Source organism: Peromyscus leucopus, chromosome 2 (assembly GCF_004664715.2).
Source record: "Peromyscus leucopus breed LL Stock chromosome 2, UCI_PerLeu_2.1, whole genome shotgun sequence".
In the NCBI taxonomy this organism is placed as follows: Eukaryota; Metazoa; Chordata; class Mammalia; order Rodentia; family Cricetidae; genus Peromyscus; species Peromyscus leucopus.
Window position 1 is genome coordinate 69,266,384 of NC_051064.1, and position 20,480 is coordinate 69,286,863.

General features: G+C 39.0%; 1 protein-coding gene across 2 annotated transcripts in view; it reads right to left on the bottom strand.

Annotated features, from left to right (window-relative positions):
• The window catches only part of Smc2 (structural maintenance of chromosomes 2), a 52,230-nt gene extending 33,312 nt beyond the window's left edge, over positions 1 to 18,918 (bottom strand). The window contains exons 1-11 of one of the 2 annotated variants that reach the window (XM_028855959.2): positions 18,812 to 18,918; positions 17,740 to 17,964; positions 17,005 to 17,154; positions 13,893 to 14,015; positions 12,082 to 12,120; positions 11,001 to 11,111; positions 10,759 to 10,803; positions 9,521 to 9,754; positions 9,172 to 9,321; positions 1,503 to 1,736; positions 258 to 417 (exon numbers count right to left, since the gene is read on the bottom strand). In XM_028855959.2, the coding sequence (XP_028711792.1) occupies positions 258 to 417; positions 1,503 to 1,736; positions 9,172 to 9,321; positions 9,521 to 9,754; positions 10,759 to 10,803; positions 11,001 to 11,111; positions 12,082 to 12,120; positions 13,893 to 14,015; positions 17,005 to 17,154; positions 17,740 to 17,907 (1,414 nt within the window). In that variant the 5' untranslated portion in view covers positions 17,908 to 17,964; positions 18,812 to 18,918. Of the gene's footprint in view, positions 1 to 257; positions 418 to 1,502; positions 1,737 to 9,171; positions 9,322 to 9,520; positions 9,755 to 10,758; positions 10,804 to 11,000; positions 11,112 to 12,081; positions 12,121 to 13,892; positions 14,016 to 17,004; positions 17,155 to 17,739; positions 17,965 to 18,729 lie in introns of both variants that reach the window. The other variant, XM_028855958.2, reaches the window with a different exon arrangement.
• Positions 18,919 to 20,480: the final 1,562 nt, after the last annotated feature.

The following is a 20,480-nucleotide window of genomic DNA, read 5'->3' on the forward strand; positions in this document are numbered from 1 at the left end:
ACAATTTTCAATCCAAGAAACAATATATAACTGAATGCCTATTGAAGTGAAAACAGATAAATGCCAGTTTTAAACTTTCAAGGAAGGGATCAAGCAAGAAATATCAAAAATTAACTGGACTATTTTAGATAATTTCATTGTATTTATAAACACTTCTCTAATGTCTATGAGTAGGTTAAAAAAAGCCTTATTTCCTTTGTTAGTTTCTATGCATAAAAACCTCCTAATGATTTGACCTTAAATCACTTAAAACAAACCTTCATAATTTAGTTTCTTCATTTCAGTTTCAAGTTTTTCCTTAGCTTTCTTTACAGCTTCAAAAGCTTCTTGATCCTTCTTATAGCCACTATCCATCTTCCTAACTTCTGCTTGCTTACTCTTTAGTTCTTGTTGGGCATGTTTCAACTTCATCTGTGCCTGTGACAGAAAGGTGTAAAGGACTATGAAGGCACACAGCCTTAGCAACTAAACAGTTAGAGATTCAAATTAATTTAACATGGAGACATCAGAACTGAAAATAGAACTGTGTAGTTTCCTGGATTAGTACTTAAAAAGGGAATCATTTCTCCATATTCTTGTCTTAAAAACATTACTATGAGAGCCGGGCGGTGGTGGCACACGCCTTTAATCCCAGCACTTGGGAGGCAGAGGCAGGCGGATCTCCGTGAGTTCGAGGCCAGCCTGGTCTCCAAAGTGAGTTCCAGGAAAGGCGCAAAGCTACACAGAGAAACCCTGTCTTGAAAAACCAAAAAAAAAAAATTACTATGAGTAATTTAGTACAAAAGTGCTTTTAATATTCATAAAGTATGACATTATTAACAAAGCTGAGAAATTTGATGAGAGTAACTCTCAGTAGCTACTTAAAAATACACCTGACGGTTGCATACCACTATTTGGATCTCTTCCTTTTCAACTCATGTGTTTCTAACCTTATTTGCATATCTTTGTGAATCCTGTCTGTCAACAGCAAAGAAGCTGAACAAGACAATCTGGAAAAGGGAAGGTACACTAACAGAAATGTAATGCCAAAAGTCTGATATTGAATGGTGACAGAGGAAGTTTATAAAAAAAAATTTTTTAAATTTTATAGTATTGAGTTCTTACAAACTTCATGCCTGTCATTTCTGAATGAAAAATACAAATATTTGCAAATACGAATGTTTTAAGCTGATTAGAATTAATTAATAAAACAAATGTTTCCAAGTAAATTTTTTAAAGGTGGCCCCTTCTTAATAAAAAAGCATTCATGCATAATTCCAAGCACTGCTACAAACAGCAAAGCATTTATCGAATTACAGCTCTTGACAATCAAAGGTTACCAATATTTAACAATGAACAAAGTGAGATTTTCCATATTAGAGATTAGACATGTACATTTTAAAAAAATCCTTCACATTCAACTAATTATTTTCAAGATTTTGCAGTAACCCAAAGCACACTTGTGAAAAGTAGCTTCTCACACACTGCAGCCGTCCCCACCCATGCTCAGTGTCTGCGTGTACCTGTTTGGCCTCGGTCTGAGCTTTACTTATGTCATTTTTACAGGTTATCATCTGACCGGCCAGAGTGGCTTCTGCTCCATCTTCATTACTGGACAAGCCAGCAGAAACAGCATTGAAGTGCTGCTGTGCAGCGGCCAAGGCTTCAGCATCTTTATGACTCGCTTCTTGAAGGCTGTGCAGCCCATCTGTTATCTTTTTAACTTCTTTTTCCTTTGCTGCTAATGTTTTAGAATCCTTTGGGAAAAATGTTAAAATGAAAAAGTATTTTTTAAAAAAATTCAATTTACGTGATTATTAAAGTTCATGGCATTTTGAGGGGGCATAATAAAAAACGTAATTTAACTGTCATTACTTCAAATTCTTACTTTGTAACTCACTGTTTTGGGTATGTGACACCTATATAATATTTTCTTTCCATATGGGACAATAAATCCAGGAGAAAATGGGATAAATTACTATATATTAAGTAAATCACTTAAGAAAGCTAAAAGTCAGTTCTGAAATCCATAAAAGTAAAACAATAGCCACCCCACACCAAGCTTAAAAGTTTTGTGATTAAGAAAATACATAAAAAAAAATATTTTACACAGTGGCATAAGATTCAAGCACTGCAGAATAAGTACTGCTAATACGTAACACCTTTTAAGGAATATTAATTAGCTATCTCACAGTAGACAAGATACCAACTAAGGAAAAAAAGATCTTTTTACATAAACATGGCCAGATATTTTGGGCCACTTGATTATTTGTGATTCACCTAATATTTACTAGGTACTTACTATATATTTGGATACTGTTCCACAGCTTTAAAAGACACAGATTAAACCCTGTGTTTAGGGAGTCTATATTCTAAGGCAGAAAATATGGTAAAATAAGGGAAGGTCAGGAGGCTTGAAGTAGTAGAAGGTGCTATTTTAGGAACAAAAACCTGTATGAGCAGAAGTCTAAATGAAAGCTGAACATGTCAACAGTCAGCACCGTCCTCAAGACAAGACTGAGTAACTGTGGTTGGAGTAGAGAGAATATAAAAGGAACCAGATGTCATAGTGTGAGCATACAGGAGGCTATGATAAACATCTGACTGAATCAGATATGACTCTGAAATGTTTGATATTAGACAACTTATATTTTAGTTTCTGTAAAGAACAAACTATAGAGTGGCTAGAGTAAAAGCAGAGCAACTAATAAGCCAGTACTGCAACAGCCCCAATGGGAAGGAGTAGCTCAAGTGAACTTTCAGTGATGGACGTGAGATCACGATCAACTTGAGGCTTTCTGGCCTAAATAATGAAGAGTGTGGTCTTATCATTTACTGACGTGGAAAATTCAGCATTGGTAGGAAAAATTTATGACTTCCATTGCGGATGTGGTAGTTTATATACTTTGTTAGTTACTCAGGTAAAAATATTAAGTGCTGGAAAAATGAAAATATAATTAAAGGATAATTCTCCAGACAGCTTTGAATTGACCCAGTTCATTCCCCACTTAGAAGTTCTAAAAATAACTGCAGAATGTGCTGGTAATGCAACTTCCCAAGGCTATGTTCTAATCCCTTTCCCCGTTAGGAATATATCATTTAATGCTTTAACACAGCCTCTCACATCACTCTAGGTAAATCCCACTTCACTCAGTGTATAAGTCCCTCATCAGGATGCTTCCGGAGGTCCCTCAGTTGCAGGTCAAATGGATATACACAGATGTGACTCCATTCACCCATGACAAATTTCGAGGGTCATGTGGGAAAGGCCCGCAATATAATCCCGGCTCCTACATAATCACCACCTGTAGGAAAGAAATCAATCTGCTTCTTATAACTTGATGTGTCACTGCCAGGCTGGTAACCAGTGCACAGCAAATGAATATGCTTCACAAGACTGGGGATCCCGTTTGCTTTACTGAAAAAGCAAAAGTGGCTTTAGCCCGATAAGCAGCACAGAGTAGACTTGTCTCACACTTTATGGACTGACATGGCCTGACATTTTAGGAAGAAAGACACAGTAAACTGGAACTAGGCTACTCTCTCCACACAGTAATGAGCTGGCTACACACATCTGATGTAGAGGGGTGGGGGGATGTATAAATGTGGGAGTTCGGCACAAGATCCAGTTTGGGGAAAATGTAACTTCCCATCCCAAAGGTTAGAATTCTCAGAAAATAGGTTACAGGCCCTGAGCCATGTGAGAGGGAAGTAACACGCAGTATAGGCCTCCAGAGAAACAGACTACCTAGAAGAGAGACAGGGAAAGGCTAGGAAGATTTATACAGCCTGCTAAGATATCTGTTTGCTAAAGGGCTACTGCAGACCCACAGGGCTGTTTTGGTGTTCACCTCAACCACCACCTGATGAGATCTAGAATCAGCTGGGAGATGGGCCTCAGGATGTGCCTGTGGGTTATCTTGATTAGGTTAACTGAGGTGGGAAGGCCCACCCACCGAGGGTGGCGCCATTCCCTGAGTTGGCATTCTGAACTGCACAAAGAGGGAAAAGTGAGATGAGCATTCAACACTAGTTGCTTCATGTGTAGTGGGTAGCCTTTGCAGCTTTGACCTGGAAGTGTCACACACCCCCGCCCCCATTGAGGCTTCGGTAACTGTCACGCCTACAAGGCAGAGGAGCCGAGAGGACCCTGAAGACCCGAGATCCGGATGGGCTGGCTCTCTTGGTTCCTGGATCCTGGACACTGGAGGTAGACCAAGCAGAGTTCTCCAGGGAACACTGCTGGACTGTGCCACTTTCCCAGACCCTGTTACCTATCCCTTCACTTGTAAGTTACCCCACAAAACAAACCTCCCTTTTAACTATGTGGAGTTGCCTTAATATTTAAACCAATATCCATGACTGAGAGCAATGAGAGCAGCCAACTCAACCTCTTGCTGTGGAACTTCTCTTCAACTGTGAGCCAGAATAAAACCTTTTTCCTTTAGGTTGCTTTCTCGGGATAGTCTATAAAGAACAGTAAGAAACTAACACAGTGGACACTGGCACTGTTACCTCTGTCAAGATGAGATACAAAAAGAAAGGAATTCACTTTTCAAGGTTTTCTTAGAAAGAAAGTTACGATAACACCAGATCATGAGATGAGTGCAGTGATCTACAGTACTTCTTTGTTTTGAGTGGAGCCCTTTAGGCCATTTTGGGTGCCAGTGACCCTGGTTCCCACTGCAGAATATATTATTTGCACCTTCATTTTGGCTGCTTATGGAACAGAACACCATCACAGTCTGAAAGGGTATGTCCCCTCACAGCTAAGGATTCACACCACAACAGTGGCATATACTCACTTCATGCCACATAAATTTCCCATGGCCCAATAGGCTACTCAACAAAAACCATGGTCAAACAGACAGACACTAATCCCCAGGACCACATAACCAGGAATGGTGAAACACACCTATATCTCCGCATTTGGGAAAGTGAAGACAAGGTCAAAGTCCAAGGCCATACTTAGCTACACGGTTACAAGACACCCTGCTACAATAACATCAGGACAATCCCTCTAGTCAGAAAGGCCGTCGAGGCATGGGGACTATACTATCCAACAGGCTGACTGCCAACACCACTTGGGCCAAATCTCTAAGAAGTATCCTAGATTCAGTCTAAACAAAAGTGTTTGCATTGGTGGAATCTATTCATAAAACTGGTGTCTTGGTCCTCTTAGTAAAGCTGTCAATTTTGAACAGGGCTGTTCAAAGCACTAAACAAGTTAGGGTATGGACACTGCTTTTAAAACTTTGTGAGTCTGATAAGCCCAATGGAATTAGATGTTTCTTCAACCTCTATGCATGCTGACTGGAGCCTGTGCAAACCGGGGGATTGCCTATGTCATGCCTGGAGAGCTGGAATTCTGTACACTGGGTATGTAAGAGGTATCTCAAGGTCCGACCCCTAAGAGTGTGATGCACCACTAGGTTAGGAGCCTACAGCTGTATGCTAGGTATACTGGGGACCTACCTAGAGGTATAAATCAGTTTGCTATACAAAGCAGTCAGTGTTCTTAAAAGAATGGTAAAATACATGTGGCAGATCATAGCAGCTGATTTTTCACCACTCTCATAGTCTTGGTAGCCCATTACAATCTTTCAGTTTCCTCAAAACCTACATTTACAACAACAGCACTCCTGTAAACTTCCTGCTAGCCCAACTGAAAGGAGTGATGTGTGCCTGGAAATCCCTGAAAAGAAGCTATGTCTGGCTGTGAACAACAACAACGAAAAAAACCCTGGAAGGAGTCTGAGTTTGCAGAGACTAATGGATTGATTGGAATTTCAGTACAGAGGAGAGATTAGAATTTAGTAGGTTCAGAGACTGATTGCTTTATCTTGGGCTAGTTTTAGCCTCTGGAACAGCCACGCCTTGCCCCACTCTATCTGAACTAACACCTCTGAGAATAATAAAGAACCTCTTAGAAGCTATTAACGTAGCAGAACACTAGATTCTGCCAATCCAAGAGCTAAGCGTCTTCGGATAGCATCCTAAACAGCTCCCCCAATCTCATTATGCCTGCCTCCCTAGTGTACCCCCCAATGTATTTTAAACTTGTCTTGATTTATGACTTCTTTGTTCTGTAAAACTATAAAAACCCCATGAAACTGCTTCCATGTTGGAACATGGAATCTGGGGTAACCTATATCTGTGTTCCCAGGCCATGGTCACTTAAAATACCTCCAGAATAAATTATGTTGTATTCCCTTTAAAAATGAGAGCTGTGACAGGGTGTGGCGGCACTTGGGAGGTAGAGAAAGGTGGATCCCCGAGTTGGAGGTCAGTTTGTTATAATGAGCCAGTTCTAGGACAACCAGGGCTACACAGATGGAACCCCACCTACCCACCATCCACCCTCCCAAAGAAATGATGAGTGCTATAGTTTTTAAATCAACAACTACCAGCACCTCTAGCTTTGAAGCCAGCCCTCCAACTTGCTTTCTGATCTCTTCTGTAACAGTACTTGGACACCAGCATCTGGGCCAGGTCATTGCTCCAGGCAGGCAGGATGGTTTCTAGCTTGCATATGGCGGTGGTTCTCCTGGGTCTCTTTAGGTGTGTTCTGGCTGAGGCTCAACAAAGTTGCACTGTGTATCTAGTAAAGTGTTACACGTAATGCGACAAACCTTTTCCTCCAGACTTCAGCTGGCCTTAGGCAAAGGAAATGAACTAGCTTTGCTAAGGGGATTTATGTAGGAATCAGGAGAGAACACAGAACAGCTTTCTAGCCTGCCCTGAACTAACTGAAATTTCCTCTTCTAGCTTATGGACCTAGTGGATGGCTATAGAATTTGCTGGTAATGTAACATCCTGACTTATAAAGGAACTGATATTCCAGTCCTCCTCCAGCCACTGGCCATCCTCAATCTAGAGAAGCACCTCAAATAATCTTGGGACATAAAACCCAGGGCAGGCGGCTTTCTGAGGTCCAGTGACTATGATGCAGAAGGGATTCTACCTCCCCTGGGGAAATTTTTCTGAGCTTGAGGAATCAGCTCACAAATTCTAGACTGTTGCTGACCTTCTTTAACGAAAGTAATAAACCTGAGCCAGCTTCACAAATTATCTTGTGTCTGTGTTCTTTGTCTTAATAGACTTTTCAAACAAGCTGATAACCAGACAACCAGTACACAGTCAAACTGTTTCACAGAGTTCATGGAAGGAGTCAAGTCCGGGCTTGGATTTGAAAGCGTGAAATTTTTGACTATATTTAAAGCTATAGGAATAGAATTCTCCTAAGAAGCAAGTGTAAACAGAAGATGTCTATGCACCAGCCTGGAGCATGCTAACATTTACAGATCAAAAATAAAGGATACAGAGAAGGAGACAAAAATAAATGTAACAATCAATAACTCTTGTGTTGAAGCTAAAGAACTATGCAAAAATAAGGGGAAAATGAGCTAAGACCAAGGCAGAGGACTACACATTTAATCCTTAATAAACCTGATTTAAAAAAAAAAAAAAAAAAAAAAAAGAACTGAACTCAAAAATGGATTTCTGCATTTGGGTACCACAAACATAACTGTTATAACACACTAACCCTGTTTTGGTATTTTACTTAAAAATTATTATTACTTGTATTTATAGATTATATATAACAGTATCTGATAGAACAACATGAATATTTTGTTTTCATACTTTAAAGTGTCTACTTTTAGTCACCTAGTAGGATCATCCTTGAAAAACTCATGTGCTCCATCACACACATCCCCTATTGAGACCAGATACTTGACTTGTTACATGGATGATCTATTCTTTACCAGTCCTTGCAAAGTCCGCCTCCTCTAACTTTACACTCATTCACCCTATTCTCACCTTCTCCCATCTGTTTGTGAATCATCAATGTTCCCCGACCCCCTTTTTTTGGTTTTTTTGTTTTGCTTTGTTTTTCTTTAGACAGTGTCTCATATTGAAGCCAAAACTGACCTCAAATTTGTATCTCAGCCTCCTGAACGCTGGCTGGGATTAGAAGTCTGAGCTACTATATCCAACCACTGAGTTTTTACCACCAGTGTACATTTTATTAATTATTTTGTATATTTTATTAATTGTTCCAAGTAAAGCCAAGCCCCTCTTCCAAATTCTCCTATATTACTGGTTAGTACCTCCATTTTTTTCTTTTCAAGGAACTGTATCTTAAGAATAATTTTTATTCACTGGGCATGATGCATTACATCTCGGTAATCACTAGGCTAATGTAGTAGAATCACAACAGATTTGAGATCAGTCTTCAGTACAAAGAGAATTTCAGAATAGCCTGGAGTACAAAGTGAGAGCCTTTGAAAACAAATAAAATGAATAAGGAAGGAGATGGAAGTTACGAGGAATGCAGTTCAGTTCTGCCTTAGCATGGAACGAGGCCCACATACTCGCCATGACAGTGTACTCCTGTAATCCTATCATTTGGGAGGTACAGTTAGGAGACCAGAAATTCAAGATCCTTTGAGTAGTCTGTGCTAGGAAGTTAAGACCTCGCCTCACAAAAGAGGAAAAGAAATCATTTAGTCTCATTCATGTAGTTTTCTGCTGTCAATCTATACCATGTGACCACATTATAATTAGGATCTCATTTGGCCTTCAGAACATTTACTGGCACACTTCCCTTACACCTATTCTTTCCTCACTTTATTTGTTCGTTTGTTTATACCACATCAGTTATCACTGTACAAGCTTTATATTTTACTTAGCATTTCCCCAACTGGACCCAAAAGGGAGATATTTTTTTCTTTTTAAATCATTTTTCCCCACTTTTGTATTCCTGACTCAAACAACTTTACTTACCTGGTAGCAGACACTAAATATGAACAGAATAGACTGTTAATATTCTGACCTACCCCTTGGGGCCGCCCTGTGTCCTGACTGACGTAAAATCCCTCCCCTTCCTCTCCCGCACCCCCTCCACTCCCATGAGGTGTGCACCCCTGGGCACACACCCCCTTTCCTATCTTCTCTTCATCTCTCTATTACAATAAACCATTTCTGCATGGATGCAATGTCTGGGTTGTGAATGTCCACCTGCTGCCCTGCCACCATGCCCACATGGTGTAGATCACCCACCAGCCCGCCACTCCAACTACTCAGCATGCCAGCATGTTTCCCTGCACAGCAGAATACCCTCGGGTCCCCTGTGCATAATTCATAACATAGACAAATGAGCATTACTGGAAATAAGTTCTATTTGCTTACCTCAACCATGTTTTTTTCTAGCTCTTTGCGTTTGGTTTCTTCACTGGCCAAGTTTTTCTTCTTGAGGTCAAATGCACTTTGAGACTTAGTATTAACTCGCTGAGCCTCTGCAAAGGCATCCTCCAAAGATCGGAGTACGCCGCCAGTTTCCTACAATCAAATGTACACAACTCACATCACTTAATGTGCTAATGTTACAATTTTCTCCTGTGATTTCTATGATATACTAACCTTTTACAAGCTATATCACTGTTTTCAGATTAACAAACCAATGTGGAAAATATTGCCCAGTGAATCCTAGTTATGCTATAGTTTTTCTAGAGTGTTTATCTAATTTGTTTGTTCTGACCTTATCTTTTCTTTTCTCCAACTCTTCTATCTCACAATTGAGAGCCTTTATTTTTTTTTCATTCTCTGATAGTACTTCTTGAAGCTTTAATATTTTATTCTGCATTTCCTTTAGTTCCTCAGCTGAGCGCTCCTTGGTATCTTCAGCCAGCAAAAACTGGTAAGCAATATATAAACGACTCAGGTGCTCTATTTCTCGCATGACTTTTTGGTACTCCAAGTATGAAGATCTTTCCTGAAAGAAAAATTATAGTAAATAATAATTCAAATTTCATACTCTTAAACAAACTTAGGAAGAACCTCACTATAGCAAACTTGGATCAAATTTCTCTTTATATGATCTGATAGTTTTTTGTCTTTAATGACATCACTTTAAATTTTTAAAGACTTTAACCTTAGAACTTTGACTTTTAAGACAGCATTATTCCATCTCTAAAGAATCCTATATGCCCATTTTTTTTTTTTAATTACGTCAAGCAGTTGAGATTAACAAGGAAGTGTCTCCAAGGTTTATAAACTGGTGGCATAAGTCTATAAAGTGCATATACCCACTGGGACACACTGTTAAATGTATTTGGCGACAGTGTCACTATGATTCCTACAGAACTTTCAAGTACTACAACAACTTGCTTGCATATTAGTGACACAACTGATTCACATGTGGACCCACTGAAGAAGCAACATAGCAACTAAACTCCAGAAGCTGCAGATAAAGAAAAATTCACAGTACTTCACTGCCTCTCCCTCCTACCAGATTTAGGAAGAATGTGTCAAATAGGGGTCCAAAGGCTAGGTTTATATTTCTAATCTATTGTTTGCTACTGATGAAAAGGGGGGTGCCTTCGGACCACAATTTTTCAGCTTTTCCAAATTATCTACACTATCAAGAGTTAAGCAATACCAAATTTCAATAAGTACTTAGTAAGTCTTAAGTAGGCACATCTTCAAAAACAATGTGCTTTACAAACACTTTTTTTTCCCACTTAAAGTTTTATGCCTGGGGCTGCAAATATTATATCCAAGATTATGAAGATTATTCTCTAATATCATTTTTACTTAGATAGGAAATGCATATCTATGCAAGTAGAAGGCTGCTTATAGAGTACTAATTTGAATGTATTTTATCTCATAGAAAAATTCCCAAGAAATGGTAGAAACTTCTGCACTATTTATGTAACTTAGGATCTGTCGGCAATATTGAGAACCATCCAAACTATGTATCAAACATATAGCATATACCTCTTTTAATTTTTGGATAGTTGGAGTAATCTCTTCTTCCAATATCTGGAAAACAAAAGGCAGGCAATATTTTCAGTAGGTCAAGTACCAATAGAAAATACATCTAAGCATTCTGGTTTTAAGACATGGTACATGAAAGACTATGGAGAACAAAACTAAGAAGAGCAATGTTTACTCGCTTTACAGCATAAACTCCAAAAGCAAGATTCTTCTCCAAAACTGTTTCATGTCTATTTAATTACCGTTTTTATTTCTTTCAGCTTAGCCTCCTTTTTTTCTATAGTTTTCTGGGCAGCTATTTTTTTGTACTCATACATCCTAGTTCCAGCAGCTTCTTCAATCATGGATAATATCTGGAATGACAATTGTATTAAGAATTCAAAGCAATATGTCTCACTAGAATTTAACATTAATTATACCACTATATTGACCTCAACAGAATTTTACTAAGTAATATATAACCCCCCTATATATGACCATGGCACTTAATTGAAGAAATATTTATGGCTTCACTCTTATTTCTGAATCAAGCCTTCTGCTATACTAATTTCCCAATGTTTATCTCTTCTGAAATTGAAGCTACTGATTTTTCATATTTTCCTGATACAAGTCTAAAAAAGGCAATTAAAAAAAAAAAGCAAGTTTTTTTATGTTTTAAGCTTGACTTCAACAATTTTACTCCAAGGCTGAAGCATGGCATATATGCTTAATGACTATGGCACATGCATTAGTGACAAGTTGTGACAAGTAACTTTATGCTTCCGTTTCTCTATTCAGAGCGAGGGCAGTGTCTTGTGCCACCACTAGTAACTAAACAAAGCAATGCAAATGCATGCCAGCACCTTTTACAAAGTTCCTAATTATCTTCAATCCCCATCTGCAGAGGATCATTTCTTTCCTGGAATTCACTATGATGTGTACACGTTCACCAGGCTTTAAATTAGCAATTCTCACTAAGACATGACTTTAGTGAGAGTACACTTGACCTTATTTAAATAGAGTAGTAATGTCGGTGACAGACTCTTAAGGAGTAAAGAGCTCATCTCATCTCACCAACTACTTTCAAGGTGGTTGGTTACAAGTCCCTTGCCCCACCTCATGTTTTCTAGAAAAGAAACTAATTTCATATACTTTTTTCCATCAGGTTTTCCCTTGGTAATTCATCCCAACATAGAAGACTATTAGCTATACTATGTTATACAGTCAAGATCTTTTAACTATGGACACAGTGCTAAATATTAAGCTGTTTTTCTAATAAGAAACTACTTTTAAAATCAGATTGCCTAGAATAAACAGATTGATGTTTATAAATAGTACTCTTACCTCTGGTGGTTTCATATTTAATACTTTTGTAATTCTGCCCTAAAAAGAAAACAACAAATTTAGTTTAACTACAATGAGCTATAAAAAAATGTCAACTAAGTAGGTCATTCAATGGAAGCTGTTGGAACTCACTCATCAGAGTGACACCAATTAAGTTACTAAGTGACACAAATTACACAAGGTTAATTCAGGATATTTACTTCTGAAAGGGTCAGTATAATGTATAAGTAGAGATTCTAAACTAGACATGTGGGCTTATTAAGCATTTCTTGATTATTTTTTAAGCCCTGCAATCTATCTTCTAAAAGCAGATCATCTGACTCCAGGCCTAAAGTGGAACTTTATTTTTCCCAGTGGCAGGAAATCATCAACTATATTCACTTCCCAAACCAAAACCTATTTATCCAGGCCTCAGATTACAAGTCATAATTTAAAGTTGGTTGAAAGTAAGCTGTCAGCTTTGAAGCCAGATTGTTGTGAATACATTTTTATTTTAGTTAGTTTGGATATATTCCTCATAATTCATGCATTACGGACTTAATCACCAAAGCAATGGTGTTGGGAGGTGGGATGTAGTAATAGGTGGCTAGGGAAGAGATGAATGATATTTAGAGTGGGCTGCTGTTTACTAAGCACATAATAAAAAGTGAGTTCGTCCATGCTTGCTCCCCATTCTCTTGCCCTTGTATACCTGTGCCATGTTCACTGTCCTGTAATAACCATGAACCAATTAAAAAAAAATTCTATTGTTTAGAAATCACCCAGTCTGTGCTATTCCCTTATAGCAACATAAAATGGACAACCCCATGGTCCCATCAGGATCCTGACTTTGGCACTTGCTTTGACTCTCTTAATGGACAGTTAGATGAACCAAATAAAATAATGCTAGCATGTAACTTTACTTTTCATTTGCTTAAGTCTCTGAAGGACATTATTCAGTTTATCCTTGAAATATTAAAATGCTTTAAAACTAATCATTTATAAGATAACGATTCTATGATGTTGATATCAAGTATTCCTCCACAGGGTTCAAGAGCTGAAGATGTCATCCTCAATGTAACATTCAGAGGTGGGGCTTTAGGGACAAGATTCAATCATGAAAACACTGATCTAATCAATCGTCTAGTCCACTGATGTAGCCATCACTAGACTGTGAGGTTAGAAACTATGGAAGTGGAGATCTCACTTGAGAAACTGGGTTTCTCTCTTTCTTTTTAAAATTTATTTATTTATTATGTATACAGTGTTCTGCCTACATGCCAAAAAAGAGCACCAGATTGAATTATAGATGGTTTTGAGCCACCATGTGGTTGCTGAGAACTGAACTCAGGACCTGTGGAAGAGAAGCCAGCTCTTAACTTCTGAGCCATCTCTCGAGCCCCAAGAAACTGGGTTTCTAAGGCACATCTCTCTTTGCTCCTTGAACCCATGAGGTAAGCAACTTGACTCTGCCATGGGGTTCCACTTGTGACACTTCAGCCTCACCTTAGACAAACGACCAGCAATGGAGCTGGTCAACAATGGGCAAGAAACCCTGGAAACCTCAATGAAAAATCTTTCTTCCTCTGACTTTTTTTGGGGGGATGGGTGTTCCATTCTGTCAGCTATAAAAACCTGACACACTTTAAACTTATCTGATATTAGCTTCACTTATAAAATTAACTGCAAAAAAGCATCACGTAACAGAAAATGCAAATAAAAATAGACACAGAAAACAGATATTAAAAAAACCCCATGATTCTCTTATGTAACAAATGAAAAACAAAAGTAAAACCATTATGAAAGATACAAAAACGATCCCAACAAGATACCTGCATGATGAGGAAGTGAGGGTTGTTAACATTCAGGCCCACAGAACAAAAGAGATCCTGGACTCTGGTGTTATTGGCATTCACTCCATTGATTAGATATTTATTTCTGCCACCAATAACCACCTAAAAAGGAAGTATTTAACAACCTTTAAGATAAAGGAACATTTCTGTGCCAAAATAATAAATGACAAGATCTATTACCTTGCACTATTCTACATGTAATGGCATACCCAATCCTGAGTAAATAGTGGAAGATGTGTGTAACAGTCAAAAGGAACACTAACTCAGTTTAGGACAACTCAGGTACTTTGACTAACTACTAGTTCATGTAACTGCACAAGCCTGTTAACCTGCACTGGACTAAGTATCTCATCTAGGTCACATCTAACTTGACTTTTCCAGTATGTATAAAATGTGTTTTTCTTTCCTGATCATGTTCTGAAATTGACTACACTTGGAGGTTATTATCTGTCTTTCACTTTTTAATGGGAACAGAAGATACTAAAAGCTAAACACATGGATTTTGGTATGAATTCTTGGCCAAACTCTAAAAGGAGTTCATTAAAATGGCATCTGACAACTTCAAAGAAAAAGAGTAATGTCACTTCAGATTGGGCTGGTCACAACATTCTAGATCCTGTCTTGTTCACATTTTACTATAATTCCAAAATCTCCATTTAGGGTATGACTGTCACAGTTACCAAGTTTGAGAGACTTGCTTCTCAAAATATACACCTAACTGTATTCAAGAATCCCCAATACACACCAGTAATTAATAAATACTGAATAAAGTTAATTTATTTTTTTTAACAGGATTACTAGGTTGGGAGGTATGTCCATAAATAAAACAAGAATTTTATACCAAAAAAAAAAAAATTGGTAAGAATACAGTCTCATGACCCAAATAAAGATAGAAAAAAAATATGTAGATTAAATAGGTATGTAGAGACAATTCCCAAAAAGTAGCTGTTTATGGCTACTAAAAACCTAACAAAGAGCTGAATTCTATCCTGCCCTAGCCAAATAAATAAATAAATAAATAAATAAATAAATAAATAAATAAATAAATCAGAAGCTTGATAAAAATAAAAAGAAAACCTGTATTAACAAAAGTTAAAACAGAAAGTGAGAACTAATAGAATTTTTAAAAACTAAGAAGCTGAAAGCATTGACTATAAGAAAAAAAAATTAAGGACTAGTGAAAGATCCGTAATGATTTTAAAAGAAATGGCAGTAATGAAGCTAAGTAATAACATATATAACAAATTCAGAGCAGCTTCAAGTCATGTTGTGGATATTGAAATGAAAACCTAAGAAAACCAGTGGAGTATCTAAAATGAAGAAATGCTAATTCTGTTCCTATCTGTTTTTACTACCCCTCTTTGTCTCACTATATCTGAGGCCACATAGGCTAAAAAATTTATATGGCGGGGGTGGGGGGTGATTAGGCTAATGAAGGACCCGGAAAGAGGTTTAAATGACAGCTCTGATAAGGTTCCACTTAGAAAATATTTAGACCTGTAGACAATCTAAATATTGAAATATACAAAAAAAGTCCAATTTCATCTTCAAACTCTCAAGAGAACCAAGATTAATACATAAAACTAAGTTAGCAGATGTCTGCTGAACTTAAGATTAGTTTTTAATAATTTCTTTACAAAACTAGACTAGAAAGCAAGATCTGAAGTAACTGGAGGTGCTCACAGGGAAGAAAGACCTGGCAAAGCTTAAGTTCTCATCATAACTGAGTGCTTACATGAGATGAAGACTCTCAACATGTCTTTCCATTCTCTTACAGATGATACATTTACATCGTACAGGGGCACTATCAAATATACAGTTCATTATTGACAGAAGCACCATTCTGCAGTTCAAGACTCTCTAAGAAAGATATTCTAGGGTTCTAGTCAGTATTCCTAAGTTGTGCTCATCAACACAGTCCCAGGCAGCTTTTACTGAATGGTACTGCCAAGCAACACATTAGACTTGAAACGTTTAGAAGGTGTTAGGTTGCAATTTCCTCCAAGAAAGAACATTCTATCTGTGAGACACTCCTTGAGACACAGGCTGTTCTTTCTAACTAGAGATGAAAACATTCCATCCTGCAGGAAAGCTCCTTAAAACTGAGGACATAAACAACTTAAAACCTTCAGGAAATCCCTGGAACTGAGCAGACTCACGGCCCACTTCTACACTCCATTAATCTAACATAAGAAGCACTGTTAAGAGACACTCTCACCTAAGACCAGAAACTGAAAGATGTTTAGATCAGCTGAGCTGCCTAGAAGAGAAACTCTCTAATGCAGTGGTTCTCAACCTTCCTAATGCTGCGTCCACTTAATATAGTTTCTCATGCTGTGGTGACCCCAACCATGAAATTATTTCATTGCTATTTCCTAACTGTAATTTTGCTACTGTTATGAATTGTAACATAAATATTTGTGTTTTCCAATGTTTTTAGGCAACCCCTGTGAAAGGGTCATCTGACCTCCAGGTTGAGAACCCCTGCTCTAATATACCATGGTGCAGTGTTGTCTAAGTTTCCTCCAAGGCTGAATGAAATGTCCCACTCTACAGGGAAGCTCTTTAAACAGGAACATAAACAACTCATGATAGCTTCGGGAACTCCTTAAAATTGACCAGACTCACTAAGCCCTCCCTGTGAGAGTAAGCAATAGAAGCTGAGTGCCCTCAGAAGGAAGGATGCTGAGCTGCAAAGAAGAGTCTGAGAGGAGAAAAGTTGCAAAGGCGACTGAGACCAGACCAGCTGCCTGGAAGAGGTTTAGATCAAATAAGATACCTGGAAAAGATACTTTCCAATCTGTTGAGCTGCCTACAAGCTATGCAATATGCTTCAGGTTCCTAGCTTTGCGAACTGCCACCCATGTTGGATGATACAGCTGTCTTTGAGTCATTTCCAACCCTCTAAGTAGTAATCCCTTACCCCAAATCCTGTGAGTATCCCTAGTATAATTCACTGGTCCATCATGTTGAACTCTGGTGGTATGCACAGCTGTTACTGATGTTGTTGGTTCCCTATCTGGGATGTGTAAACCTCCCCAGAAATAGTGTTACACAATATAAGGTATCCAAATATTTGACATCTACTTACCTGTCTTGTTACTGTGATTTCATCATGAGCTTCAAATCCTAAAGGGCTTTGCTTTTTGTCAGAATTATCAAAAGTGATTGAAACAGAGGCTTTGGTAATTCCTGCCTGCCCATTTTTATAAACTAGATCTTGTAAATTAGAAGCCCGCACCTATAATTATAGAAGAAAAGTTCATTGACAAAACTTCATATTGTACAAAAGCAGCATTAAAAGTACATGGTTTTTTTTTTTGGAAAACCCACCTATGTAGTATTAAGTAAAACACAGTCAGTCACATCCTATCAGCAAGAAAAACAAGGACTGCGGACAATAAATAACCTATAATAGTTACCTTTTTCAATAAAACTTTGATTATATTTTGAACTGATTTTTACTAATGTAGTAAAAGTTAATTTGCAAAACTCAAGTAAGTAGTGTCTATGAACTTTACTAGCTACCCTATCCATTAGTACAGCCTAAAAGGTACACAACTCTAAGCTAAGACTACACTGAATAGCGCTGGTGTGGGCATTACTACAACAGTTTAAGAGGGGGAAACTGAGGCAAGGCCTCAAAGTTTCTACCTTTTCATCTAAAGGATGGAATAATAATAGTACTTGCTTAAATGGCTGCACTGTGATATACCATAATCCCCATGAAGTCCAAACATGCAAATACAAAAAATTCAATAGTCTCCAAAGAGTAACAAAGATGTCCTAGCCAAACTTTACAGAAACCAGAAAGTTTACACTTTACCTGAGACAGGTTGGAGATGCCTAGGAGAAAGCAGATGGAGTCCAATATATTGGATTTTCCACTACCATTTAAACCAGTGATAGCATTGAAGAGGGGGTCAAAACCATTGACTTCAGTCCTTTGTGCATAGGACTTGAATCCTTCGAGAATGATTGACTTCACATACATTTTCTACACTGTCTTGGGCCAGTAAGCCTCTGTTGGACAACAAGCTACAAGCCAGGTCTGTGTAAAACAGAAATAACATCCCATAAGTAGATGAAAAAAAAAAAAAAGCCCAAATCACAGTAAATATGACAATACACAAGAATGTGGAGCACCGAAAAAATATACTTGCCAAACAACTTTTATTTCTAAAAATGGCTTCCTCGGATTTAAAAATAACCAGCAGTTAGCCACTGCCTGGAAGTCACCATCTTTATCACTACTGCCCACTTTCCTAGGCTTGTACTGCACTCCAATAACAGTGTAGTTGATAAAGATTATTGGTAATTTCACATTTCATTCTCCTCGCCACAAAGGTGCTTTCCTGGTACTGGAATCGATACCCCTTTTACCGCAGACGTCTTGGCATAAATGTCACCTCAGATGAATCTCTCTGGCTCTCCCTAAGTAAAAGCACACGCACCCTCTCCTTCCGATTTCCTCCATGGCAGTAAAAAATGACACTAAGCAGCATTTGCCTGTCTGTCCAACTCGTCCTAAGTTCCGCTATGCTCTTTGCCTGCAGACGTCCATGAATCTCTGAATGCAAGGCACTCAGAACCCGGGTACTTAGCGGACCTTAAGGACGATGTGAACCCATTCTACAGCCTCTTTTTAAAAATTCAGTGTTTTCTCGCTTCCCCCAAGTATTTCCCGATCCACTTTAAGGATAAACAACCGTCAAGACCTCTAATTATCGCTTGAAGTCCCTCCTTGAACCTTCCCCCGCCCCCGGACCCCATCTCCCGCCTAGACACCAGGCCGAGCCAAGGCCGCACAACGCACCGTCCACAAAGCCGCCCCGGGCGGCCGAGGAAAGCAGCAAAGTTCCTGCACAAGGCGAAGGCGGAGAGCGAGGCCACCCGACCTGTATTGGGGTGCTACGGGGCGAACGCCACCATCGCGGGGACTGCATCCGCCGCAGCCCAACAACCGTGCCGGAACTGTTCCTTTGAATTTCGGCGCGAGCAAAGGACCCCGCCTCCGAAGCGTCCGTCCTCTGTTGGTGCCTAGTATATGCCTGACTGAAGCGCTTCATCTTTTGACCCCAGTAAAAATACGGAAACAACATGGCGATAGTAAATAATGTTTTCGACAGTGGATGGTAGGGGCTACAATGTTGTGGGCATGGAAAGTGCAAACGAAGAAGGGTCGAGCTGACATTCGTGACAGGCATGCTCGGGCAGCACGTCTCCCCGGTCGGGGCCTCGCGCGTCCCCGGCCCCGCCCGCTTTCTTGCCCTTTCCGGCCACCGGCTTCTGTCCTCAGGCTCCGCCTCCGCCAGGTCGATTTTTAGCAGGAGGTTACGCTGTAGAAACACAGGTTGGCCAGAACTGACTTCTGAGGCTTCTTTTTCTTCGGATTACTACGATCTCTGGGACATGGAGGCTGTAATTAGTTGAATCAGGAAGGCGCTGACTTTGGGGAGAAGTCTCAAGTTTCCAGAGGGGACCCTTCGCCTGCAATAACGTGAAGTTGGGTAGCAGCTGCTGGGCAAATGGCTGTACGATTCCCTGTGCCGAAAAGCTGTTTATTGACAAGCCGTGGCTAACCTAATGGTTCAGGAAATCTTTCAGAAGCTTCTTACGACAGTTGGCATTTACATAGTTCTGTGTATTGGGTAGCTGTGTTTCAAAGGCTGTCAACAATTCCTCCACAAACATGGTATCATCCTAATGTCCTCGTTGGTTTTCGTTTCGTTTTGTGCAGATGAGTACTCTGAGTCACTAGGTTAAACGACTTCTAAGTCAAGTGACAGATTTTGTTCCCAGGCAGCCTAACTGCAGAGCATGTGTTCTTAAAGCATTATCTACAATTGCTAATTTTACAGTGCTAGTAATAGCTGATCCCGTCAACAGAGTGTATAGTTTTTTTGTTTTTTGTTTTTTTTTTTTTAAAAAAACAACATGGTGTTACGGTAATACTAAATGGGGAAGGGCTTGGCTTTATTGTTTTTATTGAAAATAATTTTTTTCATACCGTATATTCTGAGAATATAGAGAGAGGCCCCAACTCCTCTCAGAGCCTCACTCACCCAAATCCACACCCTTTCTTTTCTCTCTCATTAGAAAACAAACAGGATTCTAAAATAATAATGATAATAATAAAATGATGAAAACAAGCCAGAATAGGAAAAAAGAACCAAAGAAAAGGCACCAGAAACATCATATGTTGAGACACATTTCGAACATACACACACACAGAGAAGCAGAAACCATAATATATAAGCAAAAGATCTGTAAGATTAAAAAAAAAAGCTGTCCAGACAAGCATTGTGAGAGAAAAACTCTTTAGGAATACCATTGAGTTTGTTTTGTGTTGGCCATTTATTGCTGGTCATGGGGACTGCCCTTATGTGTGGTTTTTATGCCCAGTGAGACTTCACTGAAAAAAAAAAAATCTGTCCTTTGCAGGCAGTTTTCAATTGGATATAGTTTCTCAGTTAGGGATAGGAGATTGTTTCTACTTCCCCTTTCAGCACTGGGACCCCATCTGGCTTAGATCTATACAGGCCCTGTGCATGCTGCCACAGTCCT